Genomic DNA, 20338 nt, shown 5'->3' on the forward strand with positions numbered 1-20338 from the left:
GTAAGCTTTGCCTATGATAGTCATGCTTATGTCAATGCTTTCAGGCTCACATTCTCATGTAGCTGCTCTTTCATCCCCATATAAATTATGCAGAATGCAAGGCTATGTCTCACAATTGTCATCATGCATTAAGAAAGCTCTTTGGATAAATCTACTCAACATTTAGGAGAAGGGCAACATTATATGGGAAAAAAAAAATCTGTTGCAGTATTACATTAATTTATTGGCATAGAACCTCTCAATAATTTATTCCAAACATAAAATATATGGATGTTACATTTAGCCTTGGAACTAGTTTTCAGCTGTCACCGGCTCTTGACAGTGTCCTGTTCCTGGTTTAGGTATCAGCACCGTAGGCAATCTAGCCCACAGCTTTTCCCGTCGACTGTGATCGCATGCATGGATGTTACCCCGGTATTGTGCAGTGACCGTTGTGTGACCGCATCCCGGCGGGAACGGCCAGGGAGCGGCAGGGCAACGCTTTTGACTGGCCGCGGCGCAGACACCGGTTAGCGTGCGCCGCCAGTAAACCGGTCCAGTGACCTGCACACGCCCTGCACTCTTGCTGACCCCCGCCGACTGCAGGAGATGGCAGGCGAAGCGTGCTGGCCGCATCACTTTTTAATGACCGTGCGGAAAACGCCGCCACTGCTGGGACCTCCACCCACATTTGAGCGCTTTGAGTGGACGGGGCTTTTTATAGCCGCCTCGGCGTGAAGGAACCGTGGTAACAGAGCCTCAGTGCGTAAGGCGATAAGAGAGATCCTTACTCTCACACGCTGGGTGAAGGGGATAATTCCACTTGAGTGAGCTGCAATGCACCAGGGCACAGCAGCTATACCAGTCTTCTGAGTCTACACACTCAGAGGCTAAAGTGATGCAATTAGTACTGTGGGTGTGATTAATTTATTTTTGTTTATTTTTCTGCAGACGTTATTGGTTGATTGTATGCATCACCTAATGTTAAGTTAATGCTAGAACTGTTATCCATGTTACCTCATGGCTTTTCACCCTTTTGGCCTTTGAATGCATAGATAGACTACATGCATTATGAAGGTCTGGTGTGCTTTTAATCTGTTCTGTTTTCTCATAATTCATGCTTTTATGGAGAAAGACTGCAGGCACCCTCCTGGGTTGTAGACAGTGGTTCTTGTTGACATTAGAGGGTTCAGGGGTAGCCAAGAGAGACAGGAGAGGCTCCAGCACCCGCCATTAGTTACTTGGGCTAAAGGGCCCAATCAATAGTTCTTCAGACCTGATGGAGCATTCAATGAACATTGTTGTCTTGGCACTGACATCCATGCTTATAGCCTATACAGCTTTTCCTAGTGTTTTAAATGGGCCAGCAAACTTCATGGTGAGACATGAAAATCTCTGCACGTTTGCCACAGGGACACTCGGCTGGTCCCATCCTGACACAATCAGCCAATCAGCTCCTCCTTCAAGACCAGCTCCTTTTCACTGCCATGGAAGTGAACCCTTAAGGACATTTTCTTATTTTGTCATCTGTGAGGGGGGAAACATGTAAAGGTTGAGTTCGAAGCTGAGTCAGCCATCCTTTGATTGCACAGTGAATATTGCATTGCACTGGAGAATGCCAGAATAGAGAGTACTTTAGTTTTGCAGTAGCCCAGTGCCTGGTAAAGACTAGGGTCCCTAGTTAAAGCCAGTTGGTTAGCGACGCTAGTTTGCCAAAAATATTGATCTAGCACTAATTAAATATTGGGTGTAGTAAAACTATTTGTCAGTTCCAATCAATAAAGAAGCTTCATCTTACCTGAAAAATATTGCTATGTAACATACTGATATGCCGGAATGTCAGGGGATTGTATCTGGAACCATCTACCAAGAAGAGCACTGAGTACAAAGGAAATATTTGTCTCAGTAATCGTGCTACCACAGTACCTGCTAGCTGGGTTCTCTGCCTCTCTGGAGGTGCATGGTTGGCCTCTGTTCTTCTGGCCCATTTCTGCTCAAAGGTTATGGGTAATATGTTTCAGTGGTTAATGTAGACATTTAAATGATTATTAAGGATAGTTTTGCCTGATTTTTTGTTAACCGACATCCACTCTTTGAACGTGAGATGCATAAATCAAAGCATTTTTTGTCCTGCCAACTCAATGCCTGAAAGTAAATGAAAGTAAATGACAGCCTATCTCTTGCCATGTGTACTGTTATTAAAGGCCTAAGATAAGATTCATTCATCACACTGACCAACTGCAGCATATGCAGTGCGCTTTCCATTGATCTCATGCTTTACTGATGAAATACGCAAGCCTATGAATGTCATGACTATTTTTCACTAAATGTCACTTTGTCAGTTAGGTTGAATTACATTACAGAATGGTGAGTGGTGTTTCTGTTACTGTTCTATTATATATTACATTTTAATGTTTTATCATTTACATCATTAGAGTGATGATACCAGTGTCAATTCACAAATAAACTAACATTTTTATAAAGCCATTTTGAAGGATTTTTAACTTGTCTTGTCTCATGTTGACTTAGCCGTAGAACTGCCAGGACTTTGTTGCTAGGACATTACACTGGAAAGCTTTGGTTTCAGCTCATGTGTCAGGGCTACGTTGTTCCAGATGCAGCTGGAGTGACTGCTTGACACTGGCTAATGTCTTTTGACCCAGGGGTCTCCTGCAGTCCTCAGTCAAAGAGACATGAGTTTAGGGAGGTGAGCTTTCTCCTCTGCGTGTACTGGATGTGCTTTGTGTATTTGTGCTGAGGTATATCAGTGACTATGAAAATTGCTTAGTGCATGGTAGCACGTGTACAGAAAATGAACACTGTTATTTCTTCAAAGAGCAGCCATATCATACACAAATACAGCGAAAGCTCCCACACAACTAGCCACACATTATTTTTCTGTTTCCCTCATAGAAAAACACATGTTTCAGCTTGTCATCAAAAGACAGAAAGCTTGCATGTATAATCAGGCGAATTCTCAGTGTCTTGCACTCAATTATTGTGGGATTAGTTGGACTTTGAACAAAATACATTTGAATGTATTTTCACCCAATTCAGCCAGCAAGCTTGTAATATACTGAAAAGAGCCAAAAATAGGAAAGAAAAGATAGGAGGGTGGAAAAAGGAGTGCTTGCTTGACCTTCTATTCAGCCTGGGCTGACCTTTCAGCTTAAAGGAGTTCACAAAAATAGAGCCTGCAGCCTCTTGCATGTTAAAGGGGCCTCATATATAAAGCTGGTTAGGTGCTTTTTCATAAGCCGTGAGCATGACTAGAACATATTAGTCATGCCCATATTCATTCCTGTGTGGGCTTTAGTGTCTTAATGACATCTCCACCACTTGATTGCAAGGACTTAAGATGAAGTGTTTTGCAAATAATTGTTTAAGAACATGCATTATATGAATGAGCTGCTGAAATGTGTCTGTTGACCGTTGACTCTGTGGAATCTCGTAGACTGCAGTTGGATTAATAGTCTCAATGATGGCTCAAAATAATGAATACATTACTGCTTCTCACCACGGCCATCCTCAAAGAACATTGCCTTAACGTCGACCCAAGCATGCTCTTTCTAGTATCAAATGCTGATTCAAATGAGTCTGAGGGGAAAACAGCCCTCAGGATTAATTTAAAGGAAAATGTGTTTTCTCTCTCAGAGTGCTTACTATATTTTTGTTTGTTTGTTTGTTTTACCTTGAATGGCAAAACAATGAATGGAATAATTGGTGGGACATGCTAGCAGTGTTCCTGGAAAATGGACTATATGGGAAAAAGGATTGTGTGGCAGTTGCAGATTCCTGGCAAATCCATACTGTTAGGCAGCAGTGGTCTGCGTTAACCTTCTGTGTCCAACAATATGGAGAGAGAGAGAGAGAGAGAGAGAGAGAGAGAGAGGGAGAGAGAGAGAGAGGGAGAGAGAGAGAGAGAGAGAGAGAGAGAGAGAGAGAAAGAGAGAGAGAAGAACCAGGCCGGTCAGGGCACATGCTCAGCAGTGGTCCAAACATACAAGCATTTATTGGCCAGCACACTGCAAAATCTTTGTGTTCAGTGTTAAAGCTTCAACTCTTGCTCAACGAAGATGCACTAGCATAGCAGAGCTGGGGATACTGTCTCAGCACTGGACTGTAAAGCACGGCTCGATCTGCCAGGCTGGCTTGAGGACAGCACACATTTGCGTGCCAAAAAGCCTGAGTGTGGAAGCTGTCACCCCCTGTGCTCTTCACAGCTAAAGCACTAGCAGGGGAATTAATTCGGTGGGGCGTGTGGTGTGTGGGAGCTGGTGTGAAGGCAGCTAGCTGAGGGATTGTGGGGGAGGTCACACGCAGTTCAGCAGGGGCACGTCTAGTGCGCCTCGCGTAGCCTCGGAGCACAGACGACTGCTAGTGGATGGCCTGGAGAAATCCCCACATGGCACTCAGTTTGTGTCAAGGAAGACACATTGAATAGTACTGTCAGCATAGTATAATGTGTATGAATTTGTGAGGTAATTGTGTGTGTGCACGCATGTGCGTGTGTGTGTGCGTGTGCGTGTGTGTGCATTTGCAGAAAAAAATAATTGACTGAAATGTGCAGGTTACATTTTCTAAAGAAATCCCTTAAAACTGCAAACACACGAGATGCTTAGAAAGAAAAACAAATCTGTACTGTCCATTTAAAGTGCTTGCAGCATTGTCTTAATGCATGCACTTGTGATAGTGGCAGTCAATATGTGTGTGTAGGTGTGTGTTGATGTATGTATGTGTATATGTCAGCGAGAGAAAGAAAACGAGGGAGTGAAAAACCAGACAAAGAGAAAGAACTAGTGAGATAAAGGAAGAGGAACAGAGACTATTGTCTGAACCCTGTCGGCACCATGCTTTTAGTTCATGCCTTGGCGCCTAATGGATTGGAAAGAGATGTAATTGATTTGTTGATTTGGGGCACTGAAGGCGCTTTGCGTAGACTAAATGGAGTTTGTATTTCCTTTGTTTGAGCGGTGTATACCTCTGTAGCGAATGCACCCTGCTGAGAGTCAGTGTGTATGGTACGTACGGCATATTCCTTTGGAGGTAACAAATGCGGTTAATCGAGTTAGTGTGGTGTGCGTTTAAAGCAGGGCAGCTTTACATTGAACTGCAGTTTTTAGTTATAATGGAAAAAGATTTTAAAACCGCAGATTTTCAAAGGATAAAAAAGAAAAAGCAGAAAGAAAGCAGTTTGAAATGAAATGTCCCAAAGATTTGTGAAAGCGTGGCTCTGCTGTGCGCTTCCTCGGGCCACTCTCAAAGCTCGGCCCCGATATGACTAATGACTTCTGATTTTCGCTTCACCCGATCGATTAGGGAGAGGCACGCAAACTGCTTGCAGCTCACACTTTCCTACCTCGCATTTACATTTTCAATCAGTTCGTTCAGCACCTAGGCCTCCCCCCCACCTCCACCTGCCTGCCTTTATCTTGTAGCCTTCATTTTGCTAATTTGATACTTTGGTCTGATAATCCGCTGAAAGGAGCCCTACGTTTTACACTAACTCGCGTGTCCTGTTATTCACCCACTTTATGGAGGAGATAATGGAATTGGTGCTCAAACTTCAAATTTCATCTGCTTCTGCTGGGGAGGAGAGGAATGTCCCACTCTTTAATGTTCCTTACCCTTTTCACTTTTTCATCTGAAAGTGGGAGGACATTAGCATATTTTCAGCCCTTCCTGAATGCTGCTTTTGTTCATTGTTTCTCTAATGAAGCGAAAGCTTAGAGATAAACTAGCTTTATATAGCTACATAGGAGATGTACTTACCAAAAGGGCAGAGATAGACTTGCTTTATCTAGTTATATAGGAGATGTAATTTTCAGTCTAAGGACAATATTGAATCCTGTGTTTGAAATTAGGAGGCTTGCTTAACACACACACACACAATTTTGTTAGAACAGAAGTCAATGTAAAAAATGGTGCATGTCAATCACCGATGCAATAAGTATGTTTCGCACGTAGATACATGACCAGTGTTTCAATAACACACTACAGTCTTCAAATTAAGCCCGATTTAAGCTTAGGGAAAACACAATCAGTTTAGTTGTAACTTCAGCAGCATTCTCTGTTCCAGGCCTGATTGGATGTGTTTATGGCATCTGCTGTGTTTACACTGAGAAAAGAATCTCTGCAGTAGAGAGGCCTCTTGGTGATGCAGACAAATCTTTGTTGGCATACAAAAAGAGATATAAGAGATTTTTCTGATTAGCAACATTTTCAATAACACATGATTGCCCATTCAGGAAGCAGTTTTGCACACCCAACTTCCAATAACTACACAGACTGTTAAAAAACGTTGACGTATGAAATATGATTATATTAAACATAGCGGCGGAACTGCAGTGTTAGAAGACATCTAACCCGTTTGTGAATTTGCGGTCCAGGACAGAGGCCTATGCAGATCCTTCACAGGAATAACGTTAGGGGGATTTCATATTTCCCATGGTGTGGGGGGGTCACTGCGAACATAGGGGCAGTGATGACAGCAAACTGGAAGGACTGGACACATGAATTATACTAGAGCCCATAACGCCACAGATGCTGTAGTGTCCATAAATCCTGCACAGGGAGAAAATCCAGGTGAAAATTGTTTGGATTTGTCACAGACTTCTGTCCCCATTCCGTGGAGAGAAAAGGAATTTTGAAGGTGCTTTGTAAGACAGCTCGTATCCCCTGAATGGGGCAAAATGCATCTTTTGGATATGCTGTAAAAGCAGCTGGCTGTTTCATATCGCATCCAGTAAAAAGACATCAGTAAGTAATGCTTGTTTCCAAGTCATGTTTGAGAATGTACAGTTAAGATTGTATGAAAGAAAAAAACACTGTGTAATACCTCTTTAAGATGTTATGATTGGATTCCACTGTCTTTGGGTTCTTTGAGGACAATGGATTGTGAAGGCTGTTCATGGAAATTATTCAGTTGTTCTGTTAATATAATCAAGCTGTTTCAGAGGCATACGCTCTTTTCTGGAATGTCTTTAAAGCTGTTTCCATTGTGTAACATTGACTACATTTGGATGCCTTTCTCCTCCACTCACTAACAATAGGACTGTGCTTCTGTGTTTCAACTGTACAGGGGACTCCAGACCAGTGTGGACTGGAAGGTCCTGGCATGTCTTCCCTGATCCTCCCCCCGCCTGATTCTAATTGTAATAACGGCTAAAGGCTGCATTGTTGCGCGCTGGCTGGAACTCAGTCACGCCTTTCAGGGTAAATAAGGAACCAAGCAAAGAACGGGAGAGTAAGCGCATTCCATGATTGTTCCCAGCGCTCCATCTAATAAAGAAAGCCTGCACAGGTGTCACCTAGGAAGCAACGAGAGAGGGCAGGTGGTGCTTCTCCCAATGCGCGGCTGTCTCTCTTTGGGATTAGTCATCGGGAACGCCACGTCGCGCTCCGTAAAGCACACGAGAGAAGCAGAGCCCAGGCAGTGTCCCTCAAAGAGAATATAACCTTGTCAGAGGAAAACCGTCACCTGGAGGTGTAAATTCTCAGCCCATCCACTTTACTCATGGTTCGAATGAGTGCTGGCTGTTCTGAGGGAACAAAACCGGGGTAAGAATGGAGTGTGGCGGTGCTGAGGGCAAGACTTGAACTGGAGTTGTAAGAGGCTTTGAAAGGAAGCATGATCCCACAGAAATGAAGAAGAAAAATGCAGCACTCTTGCCAGTAACCCATTTTGAGTAGAAAGTTTATGGTGTTCTTATGGCTTTATTTGGTGCCTGTCTAAGAAGTGGTGGCTCCATTTGTTAACAGTAAGATGAAGTTGTCGAATTTTTGGCTGTTAATTGGTTGTCTTCTCGCAAAAAGGCATTGAGACTTTGCAAGAGACATCACTTTGAGTAGTCTCACTAACATTTAAGAGGATCCCACCAATGAAGTACAGAAGTCAGGCACAGCATTTCTTATTTATATTTTTTGTCTGTAAATTAATACTAACATAAATTAGTAAATTCATACTAACATTAGGCCCCACAGAATGTGTAATGCTTTATGTGTTTTCCAGATCTTGGTATAATAACGAATGCATTCATGTTGCTTTAGATGCCGCACAACGATCAAAACATATAGTATAAACGAACCAGGTCATACTGTCATACGAGTTGAGCTAGTGTGCGCATCAACAGGAGCACACTCCAGAAACAAAGAGCCAGGTTCTCTTTTCTATGTATTCTGTAGAACCTTTAAAATTAAGTTGCAAATCATGTTGTCAAAACCAAGTACAACTGCCTAGGTACCTTTCCAATGGTGTCACCCATTGTTAAATGTGTCCTTACTGGAGATGCATTAAATCCAATAAAAAAAGAGCGTTTGCTTTGACAAATTTTCCACCAGGGCCATATAAAAACTCTTGAGCCTCAGGAGAGAGCTCTTGGCGTCTATGTTTTACGCCCGTCTCCCCGACTGTTTTTACACTCGGGTAATTTATCGGCTGCTATCAGATGTGGCCTGCGCCAGGCGCCATGGGCACTCAGAGGCTGAGCAGAGAGGCTGGCAGAGACAACCTCCGGCTGGGCAGCTGAGCCCAAAAAGCCCCAGAAAACAACACCCGCCTTACTGCCCGTTTCATGTTGAACACTTCCTCCACCCATAAATCTTCTTCCTGCCAAAAGGGGTTGTGTTTCTCCCCTTTCACAACTTTCTGTTTTTAAACGATGCTGAGTCTGATGAATGTGACACTTATCTTCAGCACTACTTGTGCAGAGTATTACCCACAGTGCTTTGCATGCTGTGCAGTATTAATGGGGAGGGGAGGTGAAAGGTCAGCCTTACAGCCTTACATCCATTCTATTATCATTGATTTCATATTCTGTCCATAGCACATAAAAACCCTGTTATTGCTTTTTTTAGTTTATGAACCACCACAAAGAGGGCAGCCAATGCAAACTACTGAGCTTAAAATCCTTTGTTTAAATTCAGACCATCACCTACTTTCTTCCTATACGTAGCTTTACAAATAGATGAAAATAACTTAAATTTGCAGTGTAATCTCTTTTGATATGGTCAGCTTTGATGTACAAATCTTAGATTAGATGACAACTTTCAGAATAGCCTCATCACGTGTGGCGTTTAGATAGCAGCCTTTAGTTTCAAACAAGGCTGAGCTTTGGTAGTCATAACCAAAATGTGCTTGCGGCTGAGCAATTAAGACTAAATTGTGTAATAATTGACGCTGTGTGGGTTTTCCAAGTGTGGCTGTGATGGTGGCTCAGAGCAGTTTATTGTGCCAACTAGCTGTCAAATGTCTGTCCATATTGTTGGAAAATAAACTTAAGAGAGGGAGCTGTGTGGAGTTGTGTTGCTCAGAAAGGCACTGTACCAGGGAGACAGGGCTCTTTATTCGGTGAGACAGTTCTTCAGCTTAAATCCTTACCTTTCACATGTGAAACCACGTTCTTTCAACCCAGACTAAAATAAGAGTCATGTTCACCTTCTTCAGCCCCACTCGTTTTAAGGACGCAGCTCTTCTGCATCTTTTAACTTCCTGTTTATATTAACTACGACTAGAAAATGGTGTCAAGATGGGATCAGTGTGGGAGCATTCAAAATATATTCTACAGTGGGCCAACGGTTTAAAATGACAGCATCCATCTGCTACTTCCAGCTGGGCAGACAACATGAAAAAATGGCCAGAAATAACATACGGAAACATTTTAACCTAAAGTTAATAATGGTTAAAATATTCAAGTTAAACATCAGTTAGAATTCTTTGTATTTAGCAGTCAATATTTAGTTTTACAGTTCATTTACAATTCATTAAATTAATAGTCTAAGCCAGCTAAAACCCCAAACCTGTATGTCCAGTGGACTGTTATAGTAATGAATACCAGTTATTCACCTCACATTTCTGATGTTAAATAATATTACAGTGTGATAAGCCATATTGTGTATAGCAATGGCTATGTTAGTGTTTGTGTACAGCATTGGTTTGCAGTAAAAACACCCAAATACACAGAGTAACACAACTGTAAACAATTGTTACCACTAAACGAGACGTTCAAAGACACAGTCAACAAGATTGCAGCAAGATTGTGCATAAGGTGAATATGGGTAAACGGTTTGATCTCACTGGAAGATTGAAAGACTGACTGCACAGGAAGCTGGAAAGAATCTGCAGACCTCTGTGGAATGGGATCATTGCACCATGAGTGACTGTGTCCTTTACAAACATAAAAGGGCTGCAACAGATTTGATACATTGGAGGTGGATGTGAAGCACCACCTGGCTTGTGTGTCAGTGACAGGACAAAGACCAAGCAGAGGACTCCTGCTCCAGAGTAAGGTCAAGGACCAGCTAGACGCCACTCACCCACCAGCACCATTTACATTTCACACATTTGGCAGACACCCTTATCCAGAGCAGCTTACAAATTTCAGTCATGTTACAGTCTTGTTCTGAGTCTGAGTCTTGCCCAAGGACTTTTAGTGGTATTGCACATGTCTAGGCGGGGGGATGAACCCTGGTCCCCCATAGGAGAAGCAATATTACTACCCACTACACACCCACAGGGGTGTGTGTGTCTCTGCCAGAGCTCTGCTTGCCCCGGCCATCTGACTGCTGCCTCTGGTTGCTCTGCCTCGCGTCTCTTTCAAAGGCATAACTCCAATCCATCCATTCAAAACACATACCATTTCTCATAGAGGATTTCCAGCATATTTGTAGTTCTGCACGGGTCATTACGCTCCATCTTTCATTGTTTAATTGAGTGTCTTTTCTCGCAAGGCCTCTTTGGTGTGTTCACGTTCTGTCGATTTAGGTTGGATGTAGTATCTGTCTTAAGCATTTAAGTATCTCTCGCTCACTTTCTGTGTGTGTATGTTAGGGGATGTGCGTGTGTGTGTGTGTGTGTGTGTGTGTGTGTGTGTGTGTATGGTAGGGGATGTGCATGTGTGTGTGTGTGTGTGTATGGTAGGGGATGTGCGTGTGTGTGTGTGTGTGTGTATGGTAGGGGATGTGCGTGTGTGTGTGTGTGTGTGTGTGTGTGTGTGTGTGTGTATGGTAGGGGATGTGTGTGTATGGTAGGGGATGTGCGTGTGTGTGTGTGTGTGGTATGGGATGTGTGCGTGTGTGTGCGTGTGTGTGTGTGTGTATGGTAGGGGATGTGTGTGTGTGTGTGTATGGTAGGGGATGTGTGCGCGTGTGTGTGTGTGTTTATGGTAGGGGATGTGTGTGTGTGTGTGTGTGTGTGTGTGTATGTTAGGGGATGTGTGTGTGCGTGTGTGTGTGTGTGTGTGTATGGTAGGGGATGTGTGCGCGTGTGTGTGTGTGTGGTAGGGGATGTGTGTGTGCGCGTGTGTGTGTGGTAGGGGATGTGTGTGTGTGTGTGTGTATGTTAGGGGATGTGTGTGTGTGTGTGTGTGTGTGTGTGTGTGTATGGTAGGGGATGTGTGCGCGTGTGTGTGTGTGTGTGTATGGTAGGGGATGTGTGCGTGTGTGTGTGTGTGTGTGTGTATGGTAGGGGATGTGTGCGCGTGTGTGTGTGTGTGTGTGTGTGGTAGGGGGTGTGTGTGTGTGTGTGTGTGTGTGTGTGTGTGTATGGTAGGGGATGTGTGCGTGTGTGTGTGTGTGTGTGTGTGTATGGTAGGGGATGTGCGTGTGTGTGTGTGTGTGTATGGTAGGGGATGTGTGCGCGTGTGTGTGCGCGTGTGTGTGTGGTAGGGGATGTGTGCGCGTGTGTGTGTGTGTGTGTGTGTATGTTAGGGGATGTGTGCGTGTGTGTGTGTGTGTGTGTGTGTATGGTAGGGGATGTGTGCGCGTGTGTGTGTGTGTGTGTGTATGGTAGGGGATGTGTGCGCGTGTGTGTGTGTGTGTGGTAGGGGATGTGTGTGTGTGTGTGTATGGTAGGGGATGTGTGCGTGTGTGTGTGTGTGTGTATGGTAGGGGATGTGTGCGTGTGTGTGTGTGTATGGTAGGGGATGTGTGCGCGTGTGTGTGTGTGTGTGTGTATGGTAGGGGATGTGTGCGCGTGTGTGTGTGTGTGTGTGGTAGGGGATGTGTGTGCGTGTGTGTGTGTGTGTGTGTATGGTAGGGGATGTGTGTGTGTGTGTGTGTATGGTAGGGGATGTGTGCGCGTGTGTGTGTGTGTGTGTGTGTGGTAGGGGATGTGCGTGTGTGTGTGTGTGTGTGTGTATGGTAGGGATGTGTGCGCGTGTGTGTGTGTGTGTGTGTATGGTAGGGGATGTGTGCGTGTGTGTGTGTGTGTGTATGTTAGGGGATGTGTGCGCGTGTGTGTGTGTGTGTGTGTGTATGTTAAGGGATGTGTGCGCGTGTGTGTGCGCGTGTGTGTGGTAGGGGATGTGTGCGCGTGTGTGTGTATGGTAGGGGATGTGTGCGCGTGTGTGTGTGTGTGTGTGTGTGTATGTTAGGGGATGTGTGTGTGTGTGTGTGTATGTTAGGGGATGTGTGCGCGTGTGTGTGTGTGTGTGTGTATGTTAGGGGATGTGTGCGCGTGTGTGTGTGTGTGTGTGTGTATGGTAGGGGATGTGTGTGTGTGTGTGTATGGAGACTGTAGTGTAGGTGCACAGCTGTAGATTGCCACTGGGGATTGTAGGGGTGAGGGGTGAGTGGGGAGGTGGGCAGCCCTTGTAAAGAAAGCCTCCTCCCTTCACCTCTCATGCACTCCAGCATTCACTCAGAAACGTACCACCATTCATCCTCCCACCTCCTCGCTCCCAAGGTGCAAGCTCACTTCATTACATCAGATCCATATTCAGTCACGCCACACTTCTTGTCATGCATTAGAAACTTGGCTGGCAGGAATGAGGAAATGAGCTACATAGCATGTTCACTTCAGACAAAGACAGACACACACACACGCACGCACACACAGCCACATGTACATTTACACACATGCACACAGACGCTTATAGCAAATAGCAAAATTATTCAACTAGTTGGGCCTTTTCATGAATTTAAGTGCAGTTTTTTCCATCCTCTTTCCTTTTTACATTTCAATTACTCTTCGTCTTTTATACTGTGGCCTAGCCAGAGAAATCTCCAAGGCAATTAAAAAAGGCTTTCTCTTCCAGCTCTCAAAGGCTGCTGTGCTTGTAGTGATATTACCCAGAGCATAAGTGTGAGAGTCTTTTACTGTGAGCTTGCATGTTCCTGTATGTATGTGTGCACCCGTGTGCATTTCTCCACATTTAAACTGAAAGAACTGCCATACTGTGTGAATATGAGAGTGGGTCCATCACCATGTGTGCCTTTAACACTGTGGATGGAAGCTTGTGCTCTGCTTTTGCCAGAGTCGAAGAAACAGGTGCCAGTAGTTTGGTTTTAAAAGTTGTGCTCTTTAGTCTGACCTACAGCGCTGTAGTCCTTGTCTCCTAAAGAACGTGTCATTAGAAGTGAGGTAGTGAGCAGTGTGAGGAAAGTAGCTCTAGTGCTCACGTACGCAGATCGCTAAGCCTGTCCTGGGTACCAGCGCTCATCGCTCCCTTCTTTTGTTCTTGTGTTGTTGGGCATCAAAGCTCGCTCTCATCTGAACACAAATGTTTGTCTACAGGGACAAAGGAGACATTTGCGAAGGGCAGAATGCACCTTGGTTTTAATCCTTGCTCTCTTTTACTTTCTCTCCATCTCTCTCTCTGTCTCTTTCTCCCACTGACACATGCACACTCTCTCTCTCACACACACACACACACACACACACACACACACTCTCTCTCTCTCTCTCTCTCACCCTGTCTTTATATCAGTCATAACCTTTGACCTCACTCTCACTGAAGAACCCTTAGTGTCATCATGCCTGTCCTCTCTTACACCACTCCTGGTTCTCTTCCCTGAGGGCATCCAACTTTCTTTTATTATGTGTCTGGGAAAGCCAATCTAATAATGATTTGTCTTCTTCCATATCGTGTATAGAAATAAATCTTCATCGCCGACATTACCAGAGAAGATAGATTTGTTTGTCGTTCATATATTTGTTAATTTATTTATTTCTCCTTAGATTTTTCTGTGACTCTGCTCTAGTAGTGCTCTGTCAGTCTGAAACAATTGTAAAGTAAAAGACAAAAGAAAGTATGAATTATCAGTTTGTGGTGTATGCTAGGTTGACGCGAGGACAGGGCATTGTTGCTTTCATCATACATTTTCATTTATTCACAAGTTACTTTTCTTTTCCTCTTGCATCTGAAACGTTGTTTAATCGTTGTGCTCTAATTTTGACGGGACTTCTAAATATTAATAAGAGATGTCATTTGCTGTCAGAGAAAGTGTAATGCCAGAGTTTTCGCAGTGAACAAACCACGCAGTCCAATTGTCTCCAAGTATTACACTCACTGTGGTGTCCAGAGTATTACACTCTGGACTAGTCTCTCCCACCCATCACAACAGTGCTGCACCATTAATTTAACAGCACTGGCAGTCAGTCTATCCATGTCTATATAGCTTTTTCTAGATGTGGATGATTGACCTGTTGTAATCAATGGGTGACAGATTTTTGGAGAACACTACACCTTCAGACTGCTTCTAAAAAGCTAGAGCTATTGTTAATGTTTCGTCTTGCTTTGTTTAGCTCGAGCTCATAGTCTGTACCATGAACTTTTGTGGACTGCCATTCTATTTTCATTACGCCACTAGGTTTGATTTGGAATCTATTTTAGCTTCTAATTAACAGTTCACTGTGACAGTTGCCAGAAATTATTCAAGATGCTGTGTACATCTACGCCAACGTGTCTGTGTGAGGAGTCACACAGAAAGTCCTGAATTTGCTGTTGTGTTCTATAGCAGAATAACAATATATTCAGTCATGACAGCATGGTAATAAGTATTTTTTAAAGGTTTATAAAAAAGGATGTCTTGTATCATAAAAACACATTTTACTGTGCGGTTAATGGTCGAACATGGCCATATGGTAGTATGACATTATTAAAGCAAAGTCCATTCCATGCCCCAGAATAGATTTTTTCTGGGGTACAGGCCAGCCTAATGTGGTAGTTTTTCACTATTTGTAATACATTGTGACAGCTTTGGATTATTTTGTCACCATTTGTATTAGCGGCGGTCGTCAATAGCAGCGAAGAGGGCAACAAACAGGCTATTTTATGGAGATTCATGTTGGTGTGTTTGTCAAACATCAATATGCTGCATTAAGTACCTAGTTGTTTATCTGTACACAGTCTTAGAGTACTGACATGAGTGACAGTCGATAGAATGGACCTAAATGAGTTCCTTTGCTGTATTTGTGCATGAAAAATCATCTTGGCTTTCTGAGAATAGCATGGGCTCTGTATTTCACTAGCATGGGCGTGTTGAATTCCATTTGAATTCATTTGAATTCCATTTGCCACCTAATGGGTCATTTTAAATAATGTTGAAGTATTATGTCTTACAAAGTGTTTAGATTTACTTGAAAGGATGATGAGGCACCGTATGATTGACTTGTTGTGCTCAAGCGAAAAAGCAAAAGGAGAGCACAGTGAATATCTGGTAAGCACCACGCTGACTGTCAGTGGCAGGCCCAAGCCGACCGGGCATGCTTTTTTTAAACACAGGGGCTTTATTTTTCTTCTCACTCTTCAATCAAGACACTCATGTTCTTTTGAGTCTGGAAGTAGGTTTCAAAAATAACCGACATAGTTGCAGTGTGGGAGATGCGGAACTGTGTCACCTCCCTCTCTCTGTTAACGCCAGATCTCTCTCCTCCACAGTGTGGAGCCTGCCTCAGCCTGAGCAGGGACGAGAAGTCTTCATTCGTCGCCTGTGGCTATTTCTGTACCAGCTGTGTCTCTCATTAGTTAAAGTTCGCTCACAATACCTCTCTTGTCCTGGAGCAGTTCTGTATGTGTGTGTGTGTCTATGCACACGTGTGCCCGTGAGCAAGGTGTGTGTGTTTGCTTACATCTTTTTGTATGTATTGGTAGACCAGTGTATGCTCTACACCAGGAGAGAATTGAAATTTTATATTGCTCTGCTGGAGTGCTGGGTTGGTAGGGCAGGACTCCAGGTTTGTGAAGTAGCACCATTTGAGTTAATGCCTTTGGTTCTGACCACTGGAGGGAATTTCAATCAAAGTTGCTCTGGGAATGTTGTTCCACACAATCCTACTCACATTACGATGGTCTCAGGAAACACCAAGTCTGCTCACTACCTTGATTTTAAATAAAGGTTTGTTTGTTATTGACATGGGGGTGCCTTCTGTTCGGAGTGCGGATCGCAGGAGTCGCAGCCCAGGAGAAATCAACACGCTTCGGTATTTTTCTCCCATGGTACTCTTCCCACGGGCTGCTGCAGTGTCATCCCGAGCGCCTTGGCCCATCTGTTCCCCTCAGTCTCCCACTGGGCGGCTTTGTTTCTCACCCCACCCAGCCACTCTGCTTTGGTAATGCTCTTCGATCTGCCAGGCTATGAGTGACAGACACAGGAGATGGATGTGTGTTGTGTGTAGGTGCTTATTTGGGAGTGATGTTTGAGTGGGAACCAGTTATTGGACTTGTGTTTTGGTTAATCACCCCTCTGAGATTTTCCTTAACTAGCTGTCTCTTCTTTATTCTATCCATGTCTCTCTCTCTCTCTCTCTCTCTGTCTCTGTCTGTCTGTCTCTTTCTCTCTCTCTCTCTCTGTCTCTGTCTCCCTTTGCTCATTGGTGCATCTGTTTCAAGTTTCAAGTTTGGTTTATTTGTCACATACATAGTCATACACAGTATAACAGTATAACACAGTATAACAGTCATACACAGTATAACTCGCAGTGAAATCTGTGCCAAGTGTCGGTTCTAGTCATGAAGGTCGTGTCAGCACCATGCTCTCAGCTCTGTCCAACACCTGCAAAAAAACGTAAAAAACAATAAAGGGAAGAAACACTCGTAGTTCATCGTCTATCTCAACCTCCCCATTAAAAAGCATTACAGTCTGAGTAGTGAGGTGCCAGTCAATGCGCTATTGGCAGTTCCTTACTGTCTACCAAACTGGGCTCTCTCTCAGGATAGAAACAGAGTAGGTATGGTCATTACTGGATATTACAGCCTAATGCATCTGCCTTGTTCGATAGATTAAAACAAGCACTAGCAAAGCTCTGAAGAATGTGTTTACTTAGCTATACTACATATGAAATCAAGTCTTTTGGCCAGTCGTAGTTTGTGTGGAATATATTTTGCCCTTGACGGGGCACATGCAGAGAAAAGGAATTATGTCTGATATGGACCATCCAGTATGTGTTAACAAAGGAAAAGCACCATAAATTAAACTATGCAGCCAATCCAATATATTCCATGAATAATTAATGTGCTGCTTGTAATATGGAATGTAATTATTGGAAGGGAGTCATTTGCCTCAACGCTGTCCATGTTTGCACGTGTGTGTGTGTGTGTGTGTGTGTGTGTGTTTGTATTTATATGTATGCTTGCATATCTCTGTGTATTAACTGCAGTCGTATTATACAGAAATGCGGTGTTTTTGCAGGCATGGCTGGAGGACCTGGCAGGACCAGGCCATGTGCAGTCAATGGAAGGCTCTTTGCCATCTAGTTGCTGTAATGAAAATGGGCCTTTTTTGTTTTCTGTGCTGGAGGTCCACCTGCCCTTGATATCCCCCCTTGCTATATTAATTAAGATGAACTTCCAGTCTGCTTTTGAGAATAAGGATTTAATAGTGTAGTCATTTGCTGTTAAATGAAAAGGCTTTTTACTAAACTTTTTAACTTCCATAACCAGCTTATGTATAAAAAAAAATCCATCCTTATCTTTACTGACACATTTTAGTTTTTCCTTTGGAGTAAATGCACAATATCACACAATAGCGTCTTTCTTGATTTAGCCCAATGCAGCTGACTTTCCAATATAAAATGGGTCGCCAAAGTGCAATAAATCCTGATTTTGTTGCATGGTGCCAGAATAGCCAATACTGGCTTATACTACAAGCAGCCTAATCTTCCCCCACATGTACAAAGACAGAAACTAATAAGCCAATTCCCTACTGAGGCTCTCCAGTCTTATTACACACAACTGTCCGCAGAGGACGGCTAGATAAAGAAGCTGCTGCAAATAACAGAAAATTAAGTTTACCAACTTGCCAAGCTGAGAAAATAAAACAAACTTTTGCTTGGGCAAAAGGAAGGAGAAGTTGAGATGGTTGTTAGTCTGCTCAGGTCGCTCCTCTCCAAGCAATTAGCAGTTTAAAGCAATAAAGTGAGTCGTGGAATGGGCTGTCTGCTTAATTAGGACTGGAGATGGGTTTGAGTTATGAGCTTTGGGAGTGATGTGAGTAAAGTAATTAGGAAAACCTGGGATAGCCGGACAGATCTGTTAAGCATATGGAATAGGCCAAATCTACCCTCAAGCAAAAACACACTGCCATGTTCTTCCTGGTTTTTGTAAATAAATGCTAATTTTTCCCTGATTAAGGGCTGACATAATGGGAACTAAAAGAAGTAAATGGAGCCTTTTGCATGTGTGTGTCAGGCAGACGTGACGGCAGCATCTGCTCGGGGGCGTGTTCACACCTTTGCAGTGTGAGACATGCTAAAAACGAGCTGCACGTGGAGGGAAGAGGATTTGCATCGCTCACACTTCTCGTTCACCCACCTTTTTTCAATCCCTGAGTGTGTAGGTGTGTGTTAAAACACATTGTTTGCACAAATACCTACTGACTCTTTGTGCAATATATATATATATATATATTATTCTTAGTTTGATGGTCTAGACATGTGCTTGTGCCCTGATGACCTTTTTTTGTTTAGACAACTGTGATGCGTTTTGCTTGTTCTATTTCTGGTTTTGGTGATTCTGACAACATCTTAATCACTAATGTCTCTCTCTCTCTCTCTCTCCCTTTCTCTCTGCCACACTCTCGTTCTCTCATTCCTTCCCTCAGGCAGTGCCGCGTTGCCTCTGAAAAGAAGTGATGTCGCGCCATCACCACCGGTTCGAGAGGGACTACCGAGGCCCGTGGGAGCGTCGAGACCGGGCCTCCGCCCTCCACAATGGCGTGGCAAGCAACGCCTGTTCTCCTGCCCCTCCTCTCGCCAATGGCAACAACCGGCCCGGGCTCCTCCCCCTCCCAGTAATCCCCTCCCTCCTGCCCACCCCGGTCACCATCGCCGTGACAACGGCCAGTACGGAGCTGGCAGCGAAGCGGGCGGGGGCCCCGGTTTCGGCGGCGGCGTCTGCTGTGAAGGTGGGCAGAAAGAGAGCCATTTCCAGGTCCCCTTCCTTCCCCCGTTACTCCTCTTCCTGCCAAAGCGCTTCAGCGTCTCCTCACTTCCAGCCTCCTCACTCGTTTACTCCGTCATTATGGAAACGAGAAATGTTGAATGATGCGCTGAATTAGGTCCAAGCTCAAGGTTTTTCAGCTCGGCTGTGGGCCAGATATACAAAGCAGGTGTTTTCCATTTGAGCGGAGAAGGGTGACAATCAGGAAAACTATTTCTTTATGAAAGCATATCAGCTGTAGCTTCGCCTTTCATGTCTGTCCAATTGTCCTTTATTTTGGTTTGTTTTTTTGTTGTTGTTTGTTTGCTTTTTTTTTTTTCTAGCTTACCGGTGCTACACATTGGTTATAATAAGTCTGACCTGCATGAAACTGGGCCCTCTCTCAGACAATACCAGTGATTGACATGACCTTTGTTTGTTTTCGATTACAGCAGAGATACTTTGTAAGTACTATTCAGTTAATATTACACTGCCACTTATAAATTATTAACCTGTGATAGCACCCTGCCATGTTTGGTGTGCTAGATTGTATTATGGTAACCCAAGGTATTGGGATTTGCCTCCACTGAGAGCAGTGCTGCAGTGCCTGCTGGGTATCCAGCACAATCGTTTCCAAGGTGATTTAAGCTGAAAAGACACCTCCATGGTGGCTGTCTAAATATGGCCACTATCACGAGTCTGTTGGCACTCGGTTTCAGGTATTCCTCACTGACGTCACCTGATGCTCCAAATTGTCACGGCGCTCTCAGTCGAGCTTGAATGGACATTTCAAGGAAGGATCATAATGCACCTGGTAACTGTGACCCTGGCCACTGCTTTATTCTTGTTAATGAGTCACTCAGTTAATCACAGATGCTAACAAGTGCAGGAGTCCTGCTCGAGATTAGCGGTGTGCGTGGTGTGGCGGTTTGCAGGAACCAGGGGCCTGCACATGTCAGAAGCAGTGCGCATGGCGTGAAGATGCCGCTGTTACCTCAGCACTTCACGTGGGCTGTGGCTCCCTGTGATGTGTGCTTTACAGGAGAGCATGCAGCAATGCAGCTGTTTCAGTTCTTAGCTTTTTTTCCACTACCTTAATTATTGCCTGGAAGAGGAGTTGTGTAGGGAGCCACTTTCCCTGTTATCAAAGGCTCTTTGTAGTTCTGTCCATAGGCTGATGGAAGAGACGGATGCCCCTGCTGTAGGAGAGAGAGAGAGAGAGA

General features: G+C 44.1%; 1 protein-coding gene across 4 annotated transcripts in view; it reads left to right on the top strand.

Moving 5' to 3' along the window:
* klhl29 (kelch like family member 29) overlaps nt 1-20338 on the top strand; it is a 136170-nt gene that overhangs the window by 24005 nt on the left and 91827 nt on the right. For 2 of the 4 annotated variants that reach the window (XM_035524689.2, XM_081717934.1), the window contains exons 3-4: nt 18387-18534; nt 18799-19101. In XM_035524689.2, coding sequence (XP_035380582.1) covers nt 18829-19101 — 273 coding nt within the window. In that variant the 5' untranslated portion in view covers nt 18387-18534; nt 18799-18828. The remainder of the gene's footprint in view (nt 1-18386; nt 18535-18798; nt 19102-20338) is intronic. The other 2 variants (XM_026997772.3, XM_026997780.3) reach the window with 1 other exon arrangement.

Source organism: Electrophorus electricus, chromosome 7 (assembly GCF_041902795.1).
Source record: "Electrophorus electricus isolate QZ-2024a chromosome 7, ASM4190279v1, whole genome shotgun sequence".
Taxonomy (NCBI): Eukaryota; Metazoa; Chordata; class Actinopteri; order Gymnotiformes; family Gymnotidae; genus Electrophorus; species Electrophorus electricus.